This window comes from Palaemon carinicauda, chromosome 6 (assembly GCF_036898095.1).
Source record: "Palaemon carinicauda isolate YSFRI2023 chromosome 6, ASM3689809v2, whole genome shotgun sequence".
Lineage (NCBI taxonomy): Eukaryota > Metazoa > Arthropoda > Malacostraca > Decapoda > Palaemonidae > Palaemon > Palaemon carinicauda.
In genome coordinates this window covers 166121225-166145982 of record NC_090730.1, presented here as the reverse complement: position 1 = coordinate 166145982, position 24758 = coordinate 166121225, and the positions used below count along the sequence as shown (strand labels likewise).

Here is a 24758-nt window from a genome sequence, read left to right as displayed (position 1 = left end):
GTGATACCTGCGTACAGACGTGCCCCCGACACAAAGCATAAAGGGAATGTGGCTCTACCACAGACTTCGACATGAGGCAAATGTAGTGCCCACCCTTCCCCTAGCAAACACAAATTTCCTGTTTCTATTCTGTAGTAAAAAAACCACAAAAGCATAAGAAAATGAATCCACAGCTTACAGAGAATTACCACACACATCTTTGGACAGCACAATGGTCAAAGCAAAAGTAAATACTGTAGAGAACTATGACGGAGGAGGGGCTTTGCTCCATTCTCTTACCAGTAGGATAACTGCCTGTTCATTTCAACGGTCGATTCCATCTCGTGCCGAAGTAATCTCCCTAATTAAGGGCCAAGGGCTTGTATGTCACGTAAGAAATACAAATTTAAATAGTGTACTATTTTCATACAGTATACATCATTAATTACATCTTTATTATTCAAAATGAACAAACACTCTCATATTAGGATACTAATTTCTTTCAAAAGCAAACATTCACATAACAGAGTAACCATTTGCAAAATAAAACCCAATACTGTACTTTTAACTTAAGAGGGTCTTGGATCACCTTGCAACCTGATATAATTACTAAAAAATGGTAAAATGACCACATTTTCCTCTTTACCCACCTTTCTATGGACTTGTCCGACCATCCCTGACCAAGTGCCATTATTGAATTTTGCACCCCATGAAAGGTCGCTGGGCTGAGTCAGGACATATCTGCAAAAAGAAAGAGGAATAACATTAAATGCGACGCCAAATATCCAGGAAGGCAAAACTTCTTGACGTCTATAGAAAAATCAATACGTCTCTCTCTCACTTTCTCTCTCTATCAATATTGCACAGAACTGCATTTGAAAAATTAATAATGTCTCTCTCACAGTAGACTATAGTTGATGCTAAGAAATATAATTAAGAACACTAGATTATAGTTGCAGACAATAAATGTTCTTTGATAAACAAAAAACTTGTGGTAATACCAATACTACTACGACAAATATTTTGTTAATTAAAGCATCACAAAATTCCACTTTCCAATGTCATATGAATTAACCTTCTTTATACAGTAATTTAAATATCCATACTAAAATTCATTAGTCTACATTCCTGGTTTCCATATGTAGTACTGTACTTTTTTCATAATTCTAAAAAATATTTCTTGCAAATGCATTCAAACATTTTTACCAGTCTGGGTATATTTTTTTTACCTGTCAACGCAGTATATGAAAAACATCAAAATGATATTTTAATTATAAAATAAATTTTTGAATATACTTACCCGGTGAATATATAATAGCTGCTGCTCCGGCGGCTCGACAGAAAAAACACAAAAACTCGCGAGCGATCGCTATGAAGGTTGCGGGTGTGCCCACCAGCGCCAACTATCGGCCAGATACCGCATATGCATGTAAACAGCTCCAATTCTTCTCATCCCGCTGGGTCTCTATCGGGGAGGAAGGGGGGGGGGCCTTTAATTTATATATTCACCAGGTAAGTATATTCAAAAATTTATTTTATAATTAAAATATCATTTTTAAATATTTAACTTAGCCGGTGAATATATAATAGCTGATTCACACCCATGGTGGTGGGTAGAGATCAGAGTTAATTAAGTTTACAGCGTATATGCTTAGAGTTTTTGACAGTTATATCATAACAAAACCCAATTATATATAGGTACCTGGTAAGGAAGTTGACTTAGACGATTACTCTGCCTTGTTAGTCTGTCTTCCTCACGAAGCCCAGCGATCCTCTTAGGATGCTGAAAGACTCCCAGGAGCTGAAGTATCAAGGGCTGCAACCCATACAACAGGACCTCATCAAACCCCTAATCTGGGCGCTCTCAAGAAATGACATTTGACCATCTGCCAAATCAACCAGGATGCGAAAGGCTTCTTAGCCTTCCGTACAACCCAAAAACAAGATTAAAAACATTTCAAGAGACAGATTAAAAGGATATTGGAATTAGGGTAATGTAGTGGTAGAACCCTCACCCACTACTGCACTCGCTGCAACGAATGGACCCAGTGTGTAGCAGTCCTCGTAAAGAGTCTGGACATCTTTTAAGTAAAATGACGCGAATACCGACTTGCTTCTCCAAAAGGTTGCGTCCATAATACTTTGCAGAGATCTATTTTGCTTAAAGGCCACGGAAGTTGCTATAGCTCTTACTTCGTGCGTCTTAACCTTAAGCAAGCATCGGTCTTTTTCATTCAAGTGAGAATGAGCCTCTCGTATTAAAAATCTGATAAAATATGACAAAGCATTCTTTGACATAGGCAATGATGGTTTCTTAACTGAGCACCATAATGCCTCAGATCCACCTCGTAAGGACTTAGTACGAGCTAAGTAGAACTTAAGAGCTCTAACTGGACACAGCACTCTTTCAAGTTCGTTGCCTACGATCTCTGATAGGCAAGGTATATCAAAGGACTTAGGCCAAGGACGAGAAGGCAGTTCATTTTTGGCCAGGAAATCAAGTTGAAGTGAACATGTGGCTTTTTCTGTAGAAAAGCCGATGTTCTTACTGAAGGCATGAAGTTCACTGACCCTTTTAGCCGAAGCCAAGCACACTAGGAAAAGTGTCTTGAGGGTGAGATCCTTCAGGGAGGCTGAATGTAATGGCTCAAACCTGTCTGACATGAGGAACCTTAGGACCACGTCTAAGTTCCATCCAGGAGTTGCCAAACGACGTTCCTTAGAGGTCTCGAAAGACTTAAGGAGATCTTGGAGATCTTTATTGTTGGAAAGATCTAAGCCTCTATGACGAAAGACCGAAGCCAACATGCTCCTGTAGCCCTTAATCGTGGGAGCTGAGAGGGAGCGAACATTTCTCAGATGTAAAAGAAAATCTGCGATTTGGGCTACAGAGGTACTGGAAGAGGACACAGATGCTGACTTGCACCAGTCTCGAAAGACTTCCCACTTCGACTGGTATACTCTGATGGTAGAAGCTCTCCTAGCTCTCGCAATCGCACTGGCTGCCTCCTTCGAAAAGCCTCGAGCTCTTGAGAGTCTCTCGATAGTCTGAAGGCAGTCAGACGAAGCGCGGGGAGGCTTTGATGAACATTCTTTACGTGGGGCTGACGTAATAGGTCTACCCTTAGAGGAAGACTTCTTGGAATGTCTACCAGCCATTGAAGTACCTCGGTGAACCACTCTCTCGCGGGCCAGAGGGGAGCAACCAACGTCAACCTTGTCCCTTCGTGAGAGGCGAACTTCTGCAGTACCTTGTTGACTATCTTGAATGGTGGGAATGCATGTAAGTCCAGATGAGACCAATCCAGTAGAAACGCGTCTATGTGGATTGCTTCTGGATCTGGGACTGGTGAGCAATAGATTGGTAACCTCTTGGTCAACGAGGTGGCAAAGAGGTCTATGGTGGGTTGACCCCAAGTCGCCCAAAGACTCTTGCACACGTCCTTGTGGAGGGTCCATTCCATGGGTATCACCTGACCCCTCCGAATGAGACAGTCTGCCAAGACGTTCAAGTCCCCCTGGATAAATCTCGTCAACAGGGAGATGCCTCGATTTCTTGACCAAATGAGAAGGTCCCTTGCGATCTCGTACAGCATGAGGGAGTGTGTGCCTCCTTGCTTGGAGATGTACGCCAAAGCTGTGGTGTTGTCTGAGTTGACCTCTACCACTTTGTTTCGAGAAGGCTTTCGAATTTCATCAAGGCCAAGTGGACTACTAACAGCTCCTTGCCGTTGATGTGCATGCTCTTCTGACTTGAGGTCCACAGACCCGAGCATTCCCGACCGTCCAGGGTCACACCCCAACCCAAATCCGACGCGTCTGAGAACAACACGTGGTTTGGGTTCTTGACTGCTAGGGATAGTCCCTCTCTCAGACTGATATTGTTGTCCCACCATCTTAGGCATGCCTTTACTGGTTCGGAGACCAGGATTGATACCGTCTCTAACGTCTTGTCCTTGTTCCAGTGAGAGGCTAGATGGAACTGGAGAGGCCGAAGGTGTAGTCTCCCTAGCGAGACAAACTGCTCCAGGGATGAGAGAGTCCCTACGAGACTGTTCCAACTCCTGACTGAACAAACGTTTTCTTTTCAGCATTAGTTGGACTTTGAGCAGGGCTTGTTCTATTCGGGTGGCAGACGGAAAAGCCCGAAAAACTGGACTGCGAATCTCCATCTCCAAATATAGAATAGTCTGGGATGGGATCAGTTGGGACTTTTCTAGGTTGACCAAAAGTCCCAATTCCTTGGCCAGACCCAACGTCCAATGTAGATCCTGCAGACAGCGATGACTGGACGATGCTCTGAGAAGCCAGTCGTCCAAGTACAGGGAGGCTCGGATTCCCGATAGATGGAGGAATTTTGCCACATTCCTCATGAGCCTCGTAAACACGAGAGGAGCAGGACTGAGGCCAAAGCACAGGGCTCGAAACTGGTATACCACATTCCTGTAAACAAACCTCAGAAACGGTTGGGAATCCGGGTGTATAGGAATGTGGAAGTACGCATCTCGTAGGTCGAGAGAGACCATCCAGTCTCCCTCTCTGACCGCTGCTAAGACGGACTTCGTGGTCTCCATCGTGAATTTTGTTTTTGTAACAAAAACGTTGAGCGCACTGACGTCTAGCACCGGTCTCCAACCTCCTGTATGCTTTGGGACTAGGAAGAGACGGTTGTAAAACCCCGGTGATTGAAGGTCCGAGACTTTCACCACCGCTCCCTTCTCTAGCAACAGAGACACTTCTTGGTTTAGGGCTTGTCTCTTTGACTCCTCTCGGTACCTGGGAGAGAGGTCTATGGGAGTTGTCACTAGAGGAGGTTTGCGTACAAACGGTATTTTGTACCCCTCTCTGAGCAACAGAACAGACTCTTGGTCTGCACCCCTCTTCTCCCAGGCCTGCCAGAAGCTCTTCAATCTGGCACCTACCGCTGTCTGAGGCTGTGGGCAGTCAGATTCTGCCACGGGAGGACTTGGCTCCTCTCTTCTTACCTCTCTTTCCCTCGGCACGAGAGCTTCCCCTGCTGGGAGCTCTGCCACGAAAGGGCGGGATAAATCTAGATGCCGGAGTCTCGATCCTGGGTCTCACAGTAAAGGATGCAGAAGGAGCCCCTTTGCGAGCAGAGGACGCCATCAGGTCATGGGTGTCCTTCTGCACAAGCGAAGCAGCTATATCCTTAACCAGCTGTTGCGGAAACAAGGACGCTGATAAGGGAGCAAAGAGCAGTTCCGATCTCTGACAGGGAGTAACTCCTGCCGAAAGGAAAGAGCAAAGGGTTTCTCGCTTCTTTAAGACTCCTGACGTAAAGGTGGAGGCGAGCTCATTGGAGCCATCGCGGATGGCTTTATCCATACAGGACATGATCAGTAAGGAAACATCTTGGTCGGCAGAAGAGATCTTCCTACTTAAAGCTCCTAATGACCAGTCAAGAAAGTTAAACACTTCAAAGGCCCTGTATACGCCTTTAAGCAGATGGTCAAGGTCCGAGGAGGACCAACTAATCTTCGAGCGTCTCATGGCCAGGCGACGGGGAGAGTCTACGAGGCTTGAGAAGTCACCCTGGGCAGAGGCAGGGACTCCCAAGCCGAGAACTTCTCCCGTGTCATACCAGACGCTCGATCTAGAAGCAAGCATAGAAGGAGGGAAGGCAAAGGCCGTCTTCCCCAAACTCCTCTTGGTATCCAACCAGTCGCCTAAAAGACGTAAAGCCCTCTTGGAAGAGCGAGAAAGCACTAGCTTAGTAAAGGCTGGCTTGGTAGCAGGTAAGCCTAGAGCAAACTCAGACGGTGGCGAACGAGGAGCAACAGCAACAAAGTGATTGGGAAAAAGATCCTTGAAAATCAACATGATTTTCTTAAAGTCCATCGAAGGAGGAACCGCCTTAGGTTCATCTACATCTGAAGGATTATCATCAGGATGAGGATCAGCAACGTCCTCATCTGAAGGAGCTTCGTCCGATAACTGCTGAGTTACAAGCAAAGGGGAGACCTGCCTTGGTGGCAATGCTTGAGACGCAGAGTCCACACGCACCGGTGCATCAGTAGCAGTCCAGGACGCTATGTCATGTAACTGCTCAACAGCCTGACTGTCAACAACAACAGGAGCGGGAGGACGCTCGACGTCAACTCGAGACTGCCTTGACTGCCTAGACTGAGCAGTCAAAACAACTCTTGACTGCGGTGCTTGACGCTCAGCGTCAAAACAAGTCAACTTCGCTGGTTGGCGAACGTCCTGAACGTCAACAAGAGCATTCGGCAGCGGCTGAACGTCCACATGCGGCTGAAAGTCAACACGGGACTGCATCGAGTGAGGCTCTAAAAAACGTGACTGACGTGACTTTATAACGCCAACGTCAACAGGACGAGCAAAGGCTCGTTTGGGCGGCTGACGGCCAGGATCTCGATCAGCTAAGCGGCGAGGATCATCGTGAACCTTTTCAGCAGAATAGTCCTCCATAAGAGAGGCAAGCTTATTCTGCATGTCTTGCAGTACAACCCATTTAAGATCAACGGGAATGGGTGCGGTGAGAGACGAGGGTAACGTCTGCGACTGCAAAACATTGCCTAAACCAAGACTCTCGGAGCCTGTGTTACGTTTCTGTTTAGGCGGCGAGCAGTCTTCCGATGACTGCACAGGGTCAGAGCTGTCCCAATGGCTACAACCAGGACGCTGGACCTGTCCTGAAGGGACTGACTTTCGCTTTAAGGGCCTCGAAACCTTGCTCCACGGTTTCTTACGCGAAAAGCCTTCGGATGACGAGGAGAAAACCGTCTCGCTCGTCTTATGGTAGGGGCGGTCTTGATGAGACACGCCTGAAACCATAGAGGGAACGTCTGTTCGCTGATTAAAGCCTCTCGAACCCATAAGTCCTACGACATTACTTCTCCCTGGGGCTTGGGAGCTTGCAAGAGGTCTCGGACTAGGCGAACGACAGGCACGAACAGACGAACCCTCGGTCGCAACACTGATAACACTTTGCGCACTAATCACTTTCCCACGATTTTCCAATGTGGCACTCTGACACTTTAACTCTTTTACGTCCGCCATGAGTTGATTACGGTCTGTAGCTAACGACTCAACTCTCTCGCCCAAAGCATGAATGGCACGTAACATATCCCGCATTGATGGTTCCTGAGTGCTAGTAGAGGGTTCAGGCACAACTACTACAGGGGAAGGATTAGGTTCAGGGGCATGGGAGGAGGAAAATTCTAACGATCTAGAGGAACTTCTCCTCACCCTATCTCTCTCTAGCTTACGAGAATACTTGTCAAACTCAAGCCAATCGAATTCCGAAAGGCCCACGCACTCCTCACACCGATCTCCTAATTGACAGGTTTTACCCCGACAATTAGAACACACAGTATGTGGGTCGAGAGAGGCCTTTGGAAGACGCTTATTGCAATCCCTAGCATTACACTTACGAAATCTAGGAATTGGAGAAGGGTCAGCCATTTTGAAAAAGTCAAAGAAAGTCCAAAAAACAATCCAAAGTCATCAACAATTAAATCTGTCCAAAAAAGAGTTCAAGAGTTTAAGTTGAAGATAAAACACCTGCACTGCGAAAGCTCAAACCAAAATGAAGTACAGTGGTACCTCTACATACGAATTTAATTCGTTCCACAACCAACTTCGGATGTAGAAAATGTTCGGATGTAGAAACGAATTTTCCCATAAGAATACATGGTAATTCATTTAATTCGTTCCTCAGCCTAAAAACCCATAATAAATCCTTAATATATGGCTACACATAATTACACATGACAATAACATAACTGCATAATATGAAAGAAGCATGTAAAAAAGATAAATATAAAGAAATAATAAATAAAAAATTTGTTTTATTGCCACTTCACCTTAGAGACAAGCCAACACAGGTGTAGGATTTGCTACGCCAGGAGACGGACGATCGGCGAGAAGGTAGACATGGTGTTAACATGTTCTTTAAATAAATACTCTCTCTCTCTCTCTCTCTCTCTCTCGTTCTTCTTCACTGTTAGTGTTAGAGACGTCTATTAATTTTTTCTGAGAGAGAGAGAGAGAGAGAGAGAGAGAGAGAGAGAGAGAGAGAGAGAGAGAGAGAGAGAGATTAAAAAAAATGAGAGATTAAACAAAAATGTGTTGTGTACATATGATTTTTAACAGCGTTAACGAGTTGAAAGACAGTTAAATGTAACTAAAAAAACAATATCAGCGAATCTGAATTCCTTTATTAACTAAAACAAATATTGATACAAACACACTCATGTGCGTATGCGCAAACACACACACGCACGAGGAGACACGATCGGCGAGGAGGTAGAGATGGTGACTGCAATAACATACCGTAACTTACACTACGGAAATTTTAATCTAACTTAGCTTATCTATTTTTATTTTTTATTTTTATATTTCATATTTTTTACATTTTTTTTCTTTTGATTTTTTATTTTCATCACTTTCAGTGACGAGTTACGGTATGTTATCGCAGTCACCATCTCTACCGCCTCCCCGACCGTCTCTCTTACTGCGCAGCAATTTTTGCACCTGTGTGTGTGTGTGTTTGTGCATACGCACACGAGCGTGTTTGTATCAATATTTGTTTTAGTTAATAAAGGAATTCAGATTAGCTGTTATTACTTTCTTAGTTACATTTAATTGTTTCTCAACTCGTTGACGCTGTTAAAAATCATATGTACTCTAAACACATTTATGTTTAATCTCTCTCTCCCTCTCTCGCGGAAAAAAAAATAGACGTATCTAACACTATAACAGCGAAGAAGAACGAGAGAGAGAGAGAGAGAGAGAGAGAGAGAGAGAGAGAGAGAGAGAGAGAGAGAGAGAGAGAGAGAGAGATATTTTATTTAAAGAACATGTTAATGCTATGTTTAGAGAGAAACAGAAAAAGAGAGAAGTCTTATTTAAAAGAGCTTGTTAATGCTATCATGGTTTTCTTTGCTTCACTTTTTTCTTTCTTTCTGTTCATCACGCTGGCCCTTCTCACAAATGATCGTTGCCAACAATCTCTTTGTCCTTAATCCCCATCAACAAAAGGCATTCTATCTCTTCCAGGGTATTGCTAAGATGTCTTGTAATAATGGTGATCCCCTTCGATGGTTATTTGCTTTAATGGCTGCCTTCAGCTTGATGATCCTCGAGATCATAGGCCTATTCCGGCCATATTGTTTAGCCATACAGTATCACTCACATGCACACTGCTCTCATGTTTTTCTATGATTTCTTGCTTCAATTCTAATGAAAGAATTGCCTTCTTCCTGTACTGAAACTTAGCTTCTTAGGCACCATGATTATAGATAAAATCAAAAAGGAAATGTGAGAAAAGGAAGAAAATAAGCACTGTTAATAACAGACCAAACAGAGGACATCCAGATACACACAATAATAGAGAACTGAGCACTCGACGCTCAATGGCGTAATGTTTACTTCGTGTGTCGAAATAAAATTCGGGTGTAGAGTCAAAAATTTGCTCGAATTTTACTTCGGATGTTGGAAAATTCGGATGTAGATACGTTCGTGTGTAGAGGTTCCACTGTACTTCACCAAGTCTGTTGAAAAACTCCAGGTTAACAGCGAGTAATGGTACGTCTTGTCGATCAGACCGACAGAGAAGAATTGGAGCTGTTTACATGCATATGCGGTATCTGGCCGATAGTTGGCGCTGGTGGGCACACCCGCAACCTTCATAGCGATCGCTCGCGAGTTTTTGTGTTTTTTCTGTCGAGCCGCCGGAGCAGCAGCTATTATATATTCACCGGCTAAGTTAAATATTTAAAAACATCTATTCACAACTAATTTTTTATTCTAAAAATCAGTCACTACATCCACCATCCCTTCTCTCCTTTTCTTTTTGAAAACAAAAATTTCCTTTTGTATGCACAATTTTTGTGGAAAAGTACTAACGACACTAGTAGTAAGAAATCAGTTACAAAATGCCCATACGTCAAATGCATTACAGTATTCATGGCGGGATAACGTCATTTTTACCACCATTATCATATCATTAAAAAAAGTTAACAGTCATCTCTAGATAGGTTCTTTATCAAAACTGAAAGTTAGTGTACAGTAGAACAAAAAAAGATAAAGTCTGCAAAAATAGTAAAAAGAATAAATTTGGAAGTAATTTGTATTTTTCCTAACTATACCCCCAAAAATTGGGGAAGTGCCTTAGTATATGTATGTATATAAACCAGAGTCTTTCACAGTTAAAATAACAATGCAGCTGAAGTAAACGGCTGTTAAAATTTTATAACAAGGTGTTAACAACCGACCGGTAGTTACCAATCAGTAGAAGGGAAGCACCGTGAAGTGAAAAACCTACCAAACCATATTCTCGGGGAAAAAACATTTCCCGTAAGTAACCTCTTATGGCAAGAACATACTAGGTGTCCAACTCACTCGGGTTGGTCACCACTTTTGGTAGGTACAGCTTCTCTTGGTACATACTAGACCTCTTCGCACATACCTCTTCTCCTCTTCTCTATGTAGATTGATCAGAATTTTTTAAGAGGGAGCAGCATTCAGTATGAGAACGACTACAGCTTCAAAACCGCATCTACCAATGTCTGTAGACGAAGGGATAACTCTCTGTATGCTTGTTTTCCCTCTTGCAAAAGCGAGAGAGGGATCTTCCAAGAAGGAAAGGAAACGGCAAAGCCCTTGTTCCTACTAGCAGTGCACACACTCGTCCTTTTGAGAAGAGAGGACAGGTAGCTAGTATTCCAGCACCTATACCGCACAACGATACACACTTCTATGCAAAGTATACGTATATCTCCCATCACAAAAAGGTCTAGTGGACGTAGACCTCATAGGTGAGGGGAGAGAGGAGAGAGGAGAGGGGTGAGGGGAGAGGGGGAGAAGGGAAGGATAAGAGGAGGGGGAAGTGGTAATAAGAGGGAGACAAGGAGAGAGAGAGATAGAGGAAATTAGGAAGAGGAAAGGTAAGGGGTTTTGGAAGAGGAAAGGTAAGGGGTTTTACAAGTAGAAAGGATTGTCACAGGGAGTTAAGGAGTATGACAGGGGGAAATAGGAGTCACAGGGAGGGAAGGTTTAGGTTTAAAGGCCACTCATGAATGGCAGAAACAAGGGACAGTGACATTGCCCTATCAAGCAGGACACCCTAGAAACTGACCATATATACATATGATCAGCATCCAAGCCCCACTCTCCACCCAAGATAGGACCAAGGAGGACCAGGCAATGGCTACTGATGACTCAGCAGGTAGACATTTAGGCTCCCCAAAACACCCCATCCTTAGCTCACAAGGACGGTGAGGTTGCAGCAACCTGAGGAACTAAAGAGTTTGAGCGGGACTCAAACCCCAGTCTGGTGATCACCAGGCAAGGACGTTACTAACAGGGCACCATAACCGTAAAGAAGAAGGGGGTGTCAGAGGAGGGTAAATAGTGCCATAGGAGGGAAAGGGGTGCCACATGAGTGAAGGGAGGTCAATTGGGTGCCTAAGACCTAAGTTAGGTTAGGTGGCTATGGTTAGTTTGGGACAGAGGCTAGCTTTCCTTAAATCTGGTTTCGCCCCATGGAAAAAGACTGGTTTCTCATGGATCCAACATGAACTATATTCTTTACAATTAGTTTTGGTGTAGTTCTGAAAACTTAAATAAATGTTTGTTATACTCTTGTTTTTCCCCTACGTAAAAATTCTGATTCTATTTAGGATATGCCATAACCATTTTCGGTTAATATATGATACTCTAATTTCTAGCGGAACTGGAATTCGCTATAAAAAATGGACGAGTGCTGGCTAGTTTGGTATTTTTCTCTATATGTTTAATAGGGGCTGGGGCATAATAACTTACGTATCGGTCGATTAAAATGTGAAGTCTATTGTTTACATCTGAGAGACTGAAGGGGACTTATTGAGCATGCATTTTTTTCCCATGGTTTGGGGAGCTTACTGTGTATTTACAATGACGTATTTGTCAAGTGTTTTTTTTTTTAAACCAATTAACAGCTTACAATTGCATCTTCATAAGTTCAAAGATGTTGTTCTGCAACAGCCATTTTTTTCCAACCTTCTCCTTCAGTTTCCACTTAACCACCATCTCGTAAAGACGTCTCCAAGAGGAAACTTTAGGGAAGCACATCAATTCATTTCGAAACCTAGTGTAATTTCGATTATGTCGGCAATTGATTATGATGGAAATGCTCTCCGTTTAGTGTAAAGCTATTGTTACTAAAGTGAAATTAAAAGATAACGGCGAAATAATGCCTCAAATGTTCGATTCTGACTCAATTTTCAAGGAAGGCAAGCACATTTTCTACTGCAAAGGTTTTATAAAAATTGACAAAAAAAAAAAAAAAAAAAGGCGACGGTGTCAATCATAAGGTAAAGATTTATTTGCGATTTACTTTTACATAATGGAAGGATTTATCTGTGATTTACTTTATCATAATATAAGGATTATTTTGTGATTCTTTTAGTTTGTGACCTGGAAGGGGGGTCCAGCTAGTGGTTGTGACCTGGGAGGGGGGTCCAGCTAGTAGTTGTGACCTGGGAAGGAGGGTCTGGGGGGCTTGTAACCTGGGAAGGGGGGTCTGGGGGGCTTGTAACCTGGGAAGGGGGGTCTGGGGGGATTGCCCCAGCTAGGGGTTGTGACCTGGGAGGGGGGGTCCAGCTAGTGATTGTGACCTGGGAAGGGGGGTCTGGGGGGCTTGTGACCTGGGAAGGGGGGTCCGGGGGGATTGCCCCAGCTAGGGGTTGTGACCTGGGAATGGGAATCCAGGGGGCTTGTGCCCGGCTAGGGATTGTGACCTGGTAACTACTAGGTTAGGTTAGGTTAGGTGGGTTTGTTAGGTTCTGTACCCTTTTACAAATCTCAAGAGTGTTACATAATTACGTTTTGGCCTATTTTCAACAATTTACATGAACCATATGTTTATCCAACTGGTTTATCTTGGGCTTATTTTGCATTTGACCATTATTATTGCTGTAGATCATGACATTTCCCCATCCCCCCCCCCAAAAAAAACTCCGTTTCCCACTGGGTTCCCCCATAATTGTCTTCATATAAAGGGTTCCAAAATCTCATGAACGGGTGGTTTGCCCCAATAATCATGGTCAGAAATGGATATAACACAAGAAAGAGAGTAGGAAAAATATAGGGTTCAGGTACTTGGCTAGAAATTAAAGTATCACATATCTACCATTTTTTTTTCAACTAGTTCTGGTGTAGTTCAGAAACTATAAATAAATGTTATTAGTGTATGGTGTATTATACTCGTGTTTTTCCCTACGTGAAAATCACTGTTTTCATATGGATGGTAGGCAAACTCATAAACTTTTTTTTATATCAATAATCATGACCAGAAATGTAAAGACACAAGGCAATTTATGAGACAACTATGTTTCACATATTAATTAAGAAATGTAAGTATGTAATTGCCATTTTTAATCTCTAGCACTTGCCATACTTATCGTTGCCCACAATTCACAGTTCTTCCATTTTCTCTTTATGTGCTCTTGTCACTTCTTTCTTAATTAACTCAATTTGCTTGATTACGGTAATTACTTACACAAACACACTTTTCAGCTTGGAAATTAGTAACTTCACATTTTGCACAAAATATTTTGCAAATAAAAGCGTAACACACAAACATTGAGAACTTGATATTTCAGTGTTGCCAATTTACCGATGACAAAATGTTTCACATGAGATTGAAATACTTTTAAGATCATTTATTAATATATAAAAGTGTATAAAAGGCTATATTATAAAGTTGATAGGCAATTTAAATCCATAAAAATAATCCATAAAAAATAATTTGACATTCTTATACATTTATTAGTGTTGCCAGCTTGCCGGTGACAAAATGTTTCACATGAGATCAAAATACTTTTAAGATCATATATTAACATATAAAAGTGTATGAAAGGCTATAGTAAAAAATTGATAGGCATTTTAAAATAATAAAACAATCCATGGAAAATAATATCCTAATTTCATTCTTTGAAAACTTGACATTCATTGACATTCAACAATGTTGCCAACTTACCGTTGACAAACTGTTTCACATGAGATCAAAATACTGTTAAGATCATAATATCAACATATAAAAGTGTATGAAAGTATATACCATAAAGTTGATAGGCAATTTAAATCAATAAAAATAATCCACATTAGTAATATGATAATTTTGTGCTGACATATTTGCCACGCATTGTTACCAACTATGACCTGTCAACATTGTTAAATGGTGGATACCTATATTTAGCAATTTATTTGTAATGTCAATATAATAAAGTGTTTTGAGTAAATAATGTGTTATGTTTACAATATCCTTTAACTTATTATTTGTTATATAAGTAGGGTCTATCCAGTCTATCTGCGTGCATTGCCAATCTAGAAAAAAATGCGCAATTATAAAATGTGCGCATTTCTTTAATATCCACTTAAGATGACAGTTTTGCCCATATATTGTTTCTTTGTGTTATTCTATTTTTTAAGAATTTTAATGATAAGTTTTGGAATAATGTTTCGGTCAGTAGGGATATCTCTATAATTTCCATGGAAATTAGGTATAGGCTTATAAGCCTGTTATAACTTCAAATCAATGAAATAATCTACTTTGACTGAAAATTGATTCTGTACAATCGATACAATGGCATTTTTGAGTCATTGATACAATTATGTCTTATATTCTCATTATTGAATAATGATTTGTACAAAATTACTACAATTACCTCTTATAAGATGAAATAACCAATGGCAGTAAATTAAAGAAAACGTACTTGAGCTTTATGGAATAATAGAAAACGAAGCGTGCCGTATTATATGGGATACTTATTTATTGTGATTATTATGCTTCAATAATGCGTTTGGGATTTAAAAACAAAATATTATATATTTTACCCATGCAAATGTGTAATCATTGTAACATTTAAATGACAAAAAGAACATCTAATAATATTATAAGTGTTATATCACTATAATGTTCTAAAATATATTTGGTTTTGTTAAATACGAACTTACTTTGGTAGAATATTTACTGACGGGAAAATATTTCGAATAAACCGTGCGTTTTTTATAAAGAAAAGAAACTACTTTTTAGTATGATAGCTTTTACCGTCCGTACCTAGAGTAAAACCCTTAATTTAAGGGCTGATTATCTGGTCCTGTAAAGCAGGGGAACCCTACTATCTACAGGTCCTCCAGACCTCCACGGTTGTTTTATGATGTTCTTTCAGGAGCATTTAACATTTCACAATACGTATTGCTTGACATTTATCTAATTTGTAGGCTTACACTACGTACCAATTACCCCCAAATCCTTATTTTAGTTTATTTTTGTTTGTGTTTTCACTACTGATTTCCTTGTTCCATCACGCAGGGGAACACCGCTAAGTACAGGAAATACAATATCAGTTTGTCGTATACATTCTGAGGAATTTTGCGTACCACACTGCATAATGTGTTAATTGTCAAATCCACATTATTGAAGCACTTAAAGAACAAGAAAGTAGATAATGTTATGGTCTTAGTAATTGAAAGTGTTGGTGAAACTTCACAGATTGAGAAATATGAAACATAAAAGAGAAAATGTTAAAGAATATGGTCAATATGTCTAATTGATTCAAATAGATAGTAATGAATGAGGGGTGTTGTGTAGACATGCTAGTTGAGTTCTTCCTCTCTTTGAAAGAATGAGAGCTTTTCTTGGTGACATTAGTTATGCTTTATTTTAAAAAGTAGCATTTTAGATTGGAAAAAAATCACTATATACATATCCCATATGTAATTCTGGAAAATAAAAATGATAAAGAATGGATGGCATGATTTTTCTAGATGGCACCAGTGATGATAATATAAAACAAATGACACGACTATGTCCTGCATGTAGCAATGGAATTCAGTTAACGAAGGAAGACTAGGAAAAAAAATAGATGGCGAGACAATGCGAAGGATGATATGGAGAGGAGAGGTTTTAGTGGAAGAGGATACCTTTGATAGATGACATCAGAGAGGGAGCATCAGGCAACCGACCCCTTAATGTAAGGATAACGGTGAAAAAAGGTGAAGACGGTTAATGAAATGGAAGCAGAACTTGAACAGTGAACCTATGGGATTATTCGATTGCTGAATACGAAGCTACGATTGCTGAACACGATGTTAAAATTGTTGAATTATAAAATTTACAAGCGGACCAGTTGGTGACTTAGCAAATTTGTCAAGAATCGCCGACCTAGAGTCAAATAATCATATGATGAAATGTGGTTCATTCGAAAAATACAGAATGGATATTTTTTGCGAAAAAAAAACAACTAATCATAGGATAAAGCTGTAGGCCTAATGAAGATAACACCTACAATGAAGAGTGAAAAGATGATTCCTATAATAATGTATTTACACTGGCTGCCTATTAGTAAGAATTGAGTTTAAAATATGTACAATAACCCATTAAGTTATCAAAAGCAGCCATCCAAAATATCTAAGAGAATTGCTACATATCGTACAGCCAACAAATCATGTTGACGCGAGAGTAGTTGCAAATGGTTTCACATTATTGGAACCGAAAAATATATCTAGCGTAGGTTTTAGACTCTATAGCTTTCAAATATGCGATCCCAAGATTATACAATATACTCCTAATAGATATTCGAAAGACGAGATATTAAGGCTTTCAAAAAGAAACTGAAAATGTTCATGTTTTCTAAGTGCTTCGATAATGTGGATTTAACAATAAAAGAGCAATTTGCGGTGTGAAATACTGAATGCCTTTGAAAGTATATGATAAAAGGAATTACGAAACGTCCCATGGAGAGTATGCTTCCCCTACAGTATACGAACAGAAAAGCGGCCCTTAAAGTAAGTGCATTGAGGAGCGTATAGTTTCTTGCAGTGTGTGCAACCTCACGAACTTTGTGAGCTAAGGATGGGTGGGTTTAGGGAACCTATGGTCATCAGCAGCCATTACCCGGCCCTCCCTGATCCTAGCTTGGTTGGTGAGAGGTATTGGGCGCTGATCATATGTACATATGGTCAGTCTCTAGGGCATTGTCACTGTTCCTCACCTCTGCCATCCATGAACGAGTTCTAAATCTTTTATGAAGAATTCATCATCATCATCTCCTCCTACGCCTATTGACGCAAAGGGCCTCGGTTAGATTTCGCCAGTCGTCTCTATCCTGAGCTTTTAATTCAATACTTCATTCATCATCTCCTATATTGCGCTTCATAATCCTCACCCATGTAGGGCTGGGTCTTCCAACTCTAGTAGTCACTTGTGGAGCCCAGCTGAATGAAGAATCAGGTTTAATAATTTAAACGAAACATGGCCTGCAACTTACGTGAAATTGTATCCCTCAGCTAAGATATTGAGTATGTTTCCAATGGGTCCTGAAACGTAGTATTTATCGCCCACGTCCTTATCTCCTCCGTAAGTGCCGGTTGTATCAGTGACCCCTGGAATCCTCTCTTGCAATGTTACGTGGGGCGGCCAATGAACAGCACCAACCATCAGTTTTGGAGCTTCCTTGAACCTGTGGATAATTCAAAAGTTTTGATAAATGTTGAACAATTACAGAAATTCAAAAGTTTTGATAAATATTGAACAATGACAGAAATGTAGAAGTTTGGATAAATTGATAAAATGTAAAAGTTTTGGTAAATTGTTTAAATGTTTAAATTCCACTTATGAATGGCAGAGGCAAGGGATAGTGACATTGCCCTATCGAGCAAGACAATACCTATGATTAAGGAAGTTAGAAACACCAATCAAAGAAGTTGCCAGATATATTTGATAGGTTCTGGAAGTTAGATTTAAAAGTATGCAAGCATGTCTGTGTAGGATATAACTAATGGCAATGAACTTTCTGTAGATTGCAGTGCTTTGCACAAATGCTTCTAGTAGTGTGGCCGCAATCATAGTGTTGTGGAGAGAACAAGGAGGAACTTGGAACCTGGAACCTACAATGATATCCTTATCTATCTACATAACAAAAGACCCAAAGCTCAAACAGAGGTCGAATATCTATAAAAGAGAAACACAAATAGCACCGTAATTTACTATTACATTACAAAAGTTTTGACGTATATATACTTAAAGATTAAAGGCGCCTGATTTCAGTTCCAGTTTCATCAGAATTGATGTTCACCAGAACGTCAGTCGGGCAAGCCCAACCCCCACTGTGGTGCCCAACCACAGCAATGGCCTTCCCAGTAAAAAGCTTAAACTCGCAGTCCCGGGCGGGGATCGATCTGCTGCTATGCTAATGCTAGGCGAACATGCTACCACTGTACTACCCCAGCCAACTTAGTATCGTTTTAGACTTGCATAGAAGAAACACACCTGTTCATGACATAAGTATATGTTAATTTAACACAAATTAAGAATATAACTCTATGATATAAATACCTGAACTTATTAATCTGCTTTTTCATTGCTTCAATAACACCAGGCTCTTCGAGTGCTTCAGTCAATGTCTTCATTGTCTGAAAAAAGGAGAATATATTCAAGAATTAATAAATAAAGCATACCGTAATGGTTAAGGAAAGTTACTCAAGTCAAAAGATATTGTATCTTATAGGTTTCTTAAAAAAAAAAAAAAAAAAAGCTACTTGAATGAAAAAAAATTAATCCTGTTTTATCCTACCCTATATACAAAAGAACAAGTGTCTGGCTCTACATATGAATATATTTCTTCCCTGTCGTGCTGAGCAGCAGGGCAGAGAGAGAGTATTCATATCCTGTTGAGAGAAGTTATCCTAGCAGATACACTCGGAAACCACATTCTCCCACAAATCGCCAAACAAACGAGTTGCAGTTAATAAAGGGGGAGGGGGTGGGAAGGGTGAAATCTGTGTGTGCATATCTAAATACGAAGTCATTTTTGACAAGTCGCGTACACTATTGGATGATAAAGTCTCAGACACACCAACTCACAAGCAACTCTCAATTCTCAAATAGAATTTAACGCGTGAATCAGTGATACAAAAAATTCGTAGATTTCGAGTTAATTTACAAACATAAATTCAAAGTTAGGTTAGATTAGGTTAGGTAAGGCTATGTTAGGTTGGACTAGGTTAGATTGTTGATTTTGAGTCAAATCACAAATGCAAATTCAGTTAGATTAGCTTAGGTTTGGTAAGGCTATGTTAGGTTAGACTAGGTTAGGTTGTTGATTTCGAGTTGAATTACAAACGCAAATTCAAAGTTAGGTTAGGTTAGGTAAGGCTATGTTAGGTTAGACTAAGTTAGATTCCCTTTTTTACAAAATTAAATATTTTCCAAACGACTCACAGCGTTGACTGAAACCAAGTTTAAAATGATGATTATTCATCTACTCTTGGTTTTGAATCGGTAAATTCTATATTACTAGAAACACTTGAAAGAGATGGGAAGATTTCATAAAAGTAGCATCAACATTCCTCGTAAAGTAAATAAAGGTAGGCCTACATTGCTAAACTGAGACATGGACGAGACACTTGAACGTCAATAGCTAACCAAAAAATAATCATAAAATGGACCCAATAGTAGTAATGTCATAAGAATTTGCTTCAAAGCTGTATAATCAAGATGAGTTTATTGCAATAAGGATAGTTAATGACATGAATATGACAATATGCATGCACAATAACAATAAATTGCCAACCTCTTAGCATCATGTGCTTTTTAATATACAGTGTATATATATATATATATATATATATTATATATATATATATATATATATATATATATATATATATATATATATATATATATATATATATATATATATATATTTATACTGTATGAAATATATATATAGGCTATATATATATATATATATATATATATATATATATATATATATATATATATATATATATATATATATATATATATACAGTATAGCCTATATATCACAGTCACAAAACTGCACGTGGCAAATATTCAAATGTAAAATCAGGCAGGAAAATGAAATACCAAGTACCAAGTGCTTTCGTGTATCAGGGAAGTATATATATATATATATATATATATATATATATATATATATATATATATATATATATATATATATATATATATATATATATATATATATATATATATAATAAACTGTTTTACTGGCGTGAATATTCTTATTTCTGGTACCATAAAGTAAAATATACAAATATACTCGAGTTACCGCCTTAGCGTACAGCAACCGATAGCAATTTAAAGACATGCAGGCCTAACTCATACTTGGACGCACTAAGTCATCAGTGACTTACAGAAATCACTTACAAAAGACTTACTCTTCTTCCTGAGAACGTAGTTACTTCGAGATTGCTGTGTTTTATGACAGTGAGATCGACTAAGAGTGCCTGGTTTGGATGAACTGGCTCTTTTAAAAGTGCTTGATATTGTGGGAGGTAAGCGATGTGCGCCTGCTCCTACGACCTGGCTAACCTTTCCTTCCAACTCCTCTCCCAACGACACTCAAGGTGATGCAGTTCTTTTAGCGTTCATTAATTATTATTATTATTATTATTATTATTATTATTATTATTATTATTATTATTATTATTATTATTATTATTATTATTATTATCATTGGCTAAACCACAACCCTAGTTGGAAAATCAGGATGCTACAAGCACAAGGGCTCCGACAGAGAAAAATGGCCCATTGAGGAAAGGAAATAAGGAAATAACTAAACTACAAGAGGAATAAATTACTTGCTAAGCTACAACCCTAATTGGAATATCAGGATGCTATAAGCCCAAGGTCTCCAACAGGGTAAAATAGCTCAGCTAGGAAAGGAAATAGAGAAATAAATAAACTACTGGAGAACTCAAATAACATAACTCGATAAGCTTACTTAACACTGGCCTCCATCTATTTTGTGAAGGGAGCGGTGTTTCAACTGGAGATTTAACAGTTCTCTTTAAGGATCTCAAAATAATCCTGCCATCTACTGTGAGGGTCAAACCGTGTTTCATTATCAAGAGATGGTCGAAAAACTCTTCTTATCTCCCAAGGAGGCTTGAACTATATGTATCCTTAGGATTCAAACTACTTCAAGTCCACCTCAAGTTCGGTAGTTTCTTGTAGTGTCTGCAACCTCACCATCCTTGTGAGCTAAAAATAGGAGGTCTGGGGGAGCCTATAGGTCTATCTGCTGAGTCATCAGCAGCCATTGCCCGGCCCGCCCTGGTCCTTAGCTTGGATGGAAAGGGGGTTTGCGTGCTGATCCTATGTATACATTGTCAGTCTCTAGGGCATTCTCTCTGCCATTCATGAGTAACATTTAAAACCTTTAAATCTAATCACTATAAATGGGTGGGAATAATAATAATAATAATAATAATAATAATAATAATAATAATAATAATAATAATAATAATAATAATAATAATAATGTTTATGGGACAAAAATATTTACATACAAAAGATTTACAAAAAAGACTCAGTCCAAGCCCATGTGGAGCAGAGCTCTTCGGGCAATAATACAACTAAAATAATATCATCAATTAGGAAAAAAAATAAAAAGCAAATATTGATATAGATAAACAAAATGTACACATACATATACATAAGCATATATATATATATATATATATATATATATATATATATATATATATATATATATATATATATATATATATATATATATATATATATATATATATAAATGAGATTCTTAGCCTAAAAAACAAATGGAAATGTATATTTATATAATAAAGAAGGGTGGTATATGAAACTAATGGTATATACATTGAAAAATTGTAGATCTTAAGCAAAAAATCAGGAATCAAAGCCCTGTACCATTAACATGATCAAATGAGGTTTAATTACAACGACAGATGTTACTGTAATTTTTATCATTACATTTAACACATTTTAGCCATTCGGAATTTCAACCATTTGTTTTAAAGTCCATCATCAACATTGCATGAGATCAGTTAATTAAATATCATTAATAATTTAATTGTCTCTTCTTATAGGCTACTCATTTAGGCTTTTGTTTTTAAGAAATTGGCTTTTGTTATATCACTTAAATCAATATATTTGTGGCGTTCTGAATTAAACTTTTTTTTCTGTATAGTGCAACGTGTTTTTTTTGTTCATTTGGCGTTAATGAAATAAAAAGATTCTCTCTCTCTCTCTCTCTCTCTCTCTCTCTCTCTCTCTCTCTCTCTCTCTCTCTCTCTCTCTCGAATTAAAGTTTCTCAGTACTGTATAGTACTCCGTTTTTTTTTTTCAGCTAGTCTGGCGTTACTAAAATCTCTCTCTCTCTTTCTCTCTCTCTCTCTCTCTCTCTCTCTCTCTCTCTCTCTCTCTCTCTCTCTCTCTCTCTCTCTCTCTCTCTCTCTCTCATTAATATTTCTCAGTACTGTATAGTAGGATTATACAGTTTTTCAGATAATTTGGCGTTACTAAAATAAAAAAACACTCTCTCTCTCTCTCTCTCTCTCTCCTCTCTCTCTCTCTCTCTCTCTCTCTCTCTCTCTCTCTCTCTCTCTCTCTCTCTCTCTCTCATTAATATTTCTCAGTACTGTATAGTAGGCTTATGCAGTTTTACATTTAATTTGGCGTTACTAAAATAGAAACACACACACTCTCTCTCTCTCTCTCTCTCTCTCTCTCTCTCTCTCTCTCTCTCTCTCCTCTCTCTCACTCTCTCTCTCTCTCTCTCTCTCTTCCAAGAATACGATTCATTTTATAATTATAATGAAATACATGATTTACATCTAATTAGAAGACAGCTCGAGAAGTGACACTCGATTTGTTCGATCGCCAAAACACTAAAAGTTAATTAAAATTAATAAATTAACCTGATTTAATTACCTGTCAATCACGGAGTCGGCCAGATTAATAGAAGAATATTCTACCTGTTACAAATCGTATACCGAACCTCATTGCTTTTCCAACTAGGGTCGTAGCTTGGCTAGTAATAATAATAATAATGATTTAATTTTCGAAATCATAGTGTTATAAGTATCTAAATATTCGACATTTCTAGAATAAAAATTTCGATTAAAGGTTTAAAGGGTGCTCATGAGTGGCAGAGAAAAGGGACAATGACAATGCTCTAGCAGGACAATTCCCCAGAGACTGACCATATATACATATGATCAGCGCCCAAGCCCCCTCTCCACACAATCTAAGACCAGGGAGGATCAGGCAATGGCTACTGATGACTCAGCAGATAGACCTATAGGCTCCCAAAACCCTCCATCCATACCTCACAAGGATGGTAAGTTTGCAGACAGTAAAGAAACTATCGAGCGTGAGCGATTCTCGAACGCCAGTCCTGCAGACGTCATGTAGGGATGTCTGAAATCATATTATGGTTATTCTTGGCCTGTCTAAATTATTCAAGAAAATAAAGTAATTCATGCGATATCATATATTCTAAAACAACAACAACAACACAACAACAAAAAAAACAACAACAACAACAGGCGTTTTCTAGTCTACTGCAGGACAAAGGCTTCAGTTTGGTCAGTTTTCAATCAACACGCGTGCCAGTTTGGATTAGCGACTGTGGGAGACTTGTCTGATCGCTTGCAGCAAACCAAACTAGTATGGGTGGCCATGACTGGTATATCTTTGCTGATCATGGTGATACAAAATCCCTTTCATTGCGTGAAGGTATCCCATATATATATGTATATATATATATATATATATACAGTATATATATATATATATTTCCCAGTCACGCACAGCTCTCCCCGTTCCTCGGGTATGGGGGAGAGTAGTCATACCCTAGTGCGAGTGTGTTGCATGTGTGCATCTCTATCTAAATATTTAGTCATTCTTTGTCCTTTTTAACGGGTCGCTTACACTAGTATATTCATACTTACATAAATCCATGCCAAATTTCGGGATATTTCATTATCATAATATTTGCCTTAGGTTAGGTTCAACTGCGTTCATCTGGTCATTGACTAGGCGCTATGGCATATATGACAAGTACAGTCGGACACAGGAATTCCCGGCACACCTTCGCTCTGAGGAATGCACCCTGTCACACCCTGACTGCGTGGCTAGTAATCAACCTGAGACTCTAGAGAGGGATGGCAGATGTGGTGGGCGGGGCTAAACACAGGAACTCGCCGAGCAGTCAGTGTGTGACAGGGAGCATTTCCTCATGGCTAGCTTCAAGAAGCCTATTGTTAATAGCCTTGACTCATAACACGTAGGTCAGGAGTTCGAGCCCACACAAGCCTCGATAGTGTCAGTACTGTCCAAAACATAATCGTTTTGAGAGCTAGGGATGGAGAGTGTGAGAGTCTATAGGTTTACCTGCTTAGTCATAAAAAGGATATTACTTGGTCCTCCATGGTTCTAGCTTGGGTGGCGAACGGGGCTGGGCACTGGTCACACAGGTCATAATATTGTATGCAAGGGTCACTTTCCTCTACCGCCTCATGAGTTAACTTGAATCCAATTTCTCTACTAAGTGAACCACTGTGGCAACAAAAGAGACAAACCTTTATACATATCGTATTTTGATGTTTCCACGTAGTTCTTGTTGTATGAAGGAGCCTTGAAGTAAGAGAACTAATTAATTACACTGTTTTAACTTCTTAGTTTTTCTAGTAAAACTATATTTACTCAGAGGCTGCACTAGAGCTTCGAATTACTCCACGCAAATGTTCCAACAATGTAAGCGGTACTTTGAGCTACCAACTACAGTAGCTGTCCCCACCGTGGTTATTATATTAATCTCTTTAATTAAATCTTATAATCATTCTTGAGTATAACATGATACGTAATTAGCTGTGATATTATAATGACCGAAGTAACTTGTGCGTTTGTGAATTTATAGATTGATTTTAAGACCCAC

The 24758-nt window shown here is 39.2% G+C and overlaps 1 protein-coding gene across 2 annotated transcripts in view; it reads right to left on the bottom strand.

Moving 5' to 3' along the window:
• LOC137642794 (glutamate receptor ionotropic, kainate glr-3-like) overlaps positions 1-20323 on the bottom strand; it is a 117432-nt gene extending 97109 nt beyond the window's left edge. Inside the window, exons 1-4 of one of the 2 annotated variants that reach the window (XM_068375651.1) lie at positions 20212-20323; positions 18344-18420; positions 17277-17468; positions 630-720 (exon numbers count right to left, since the gene is read on the bottom strand). In XM_068375651.1, the coding sequence (XP_068231752.1) occupies positions 630-720; positions 17277-17468; positions 18344-18417 (357 nt within the window). In that variant the 5' untranslated portion in view covers positions 18418-18420; positions 20212-20323. The remainder of the gene's footprint in view (positions 1-629; positions 721-17276; positions 17469-18343; positions 18421-20211) is intronic. The other variant, XM_068375650.1, reaches the window with a different exon arrangement.
• Between the last annotated feature and the right edge of the window lie 4435 nt (positions 20324-24758).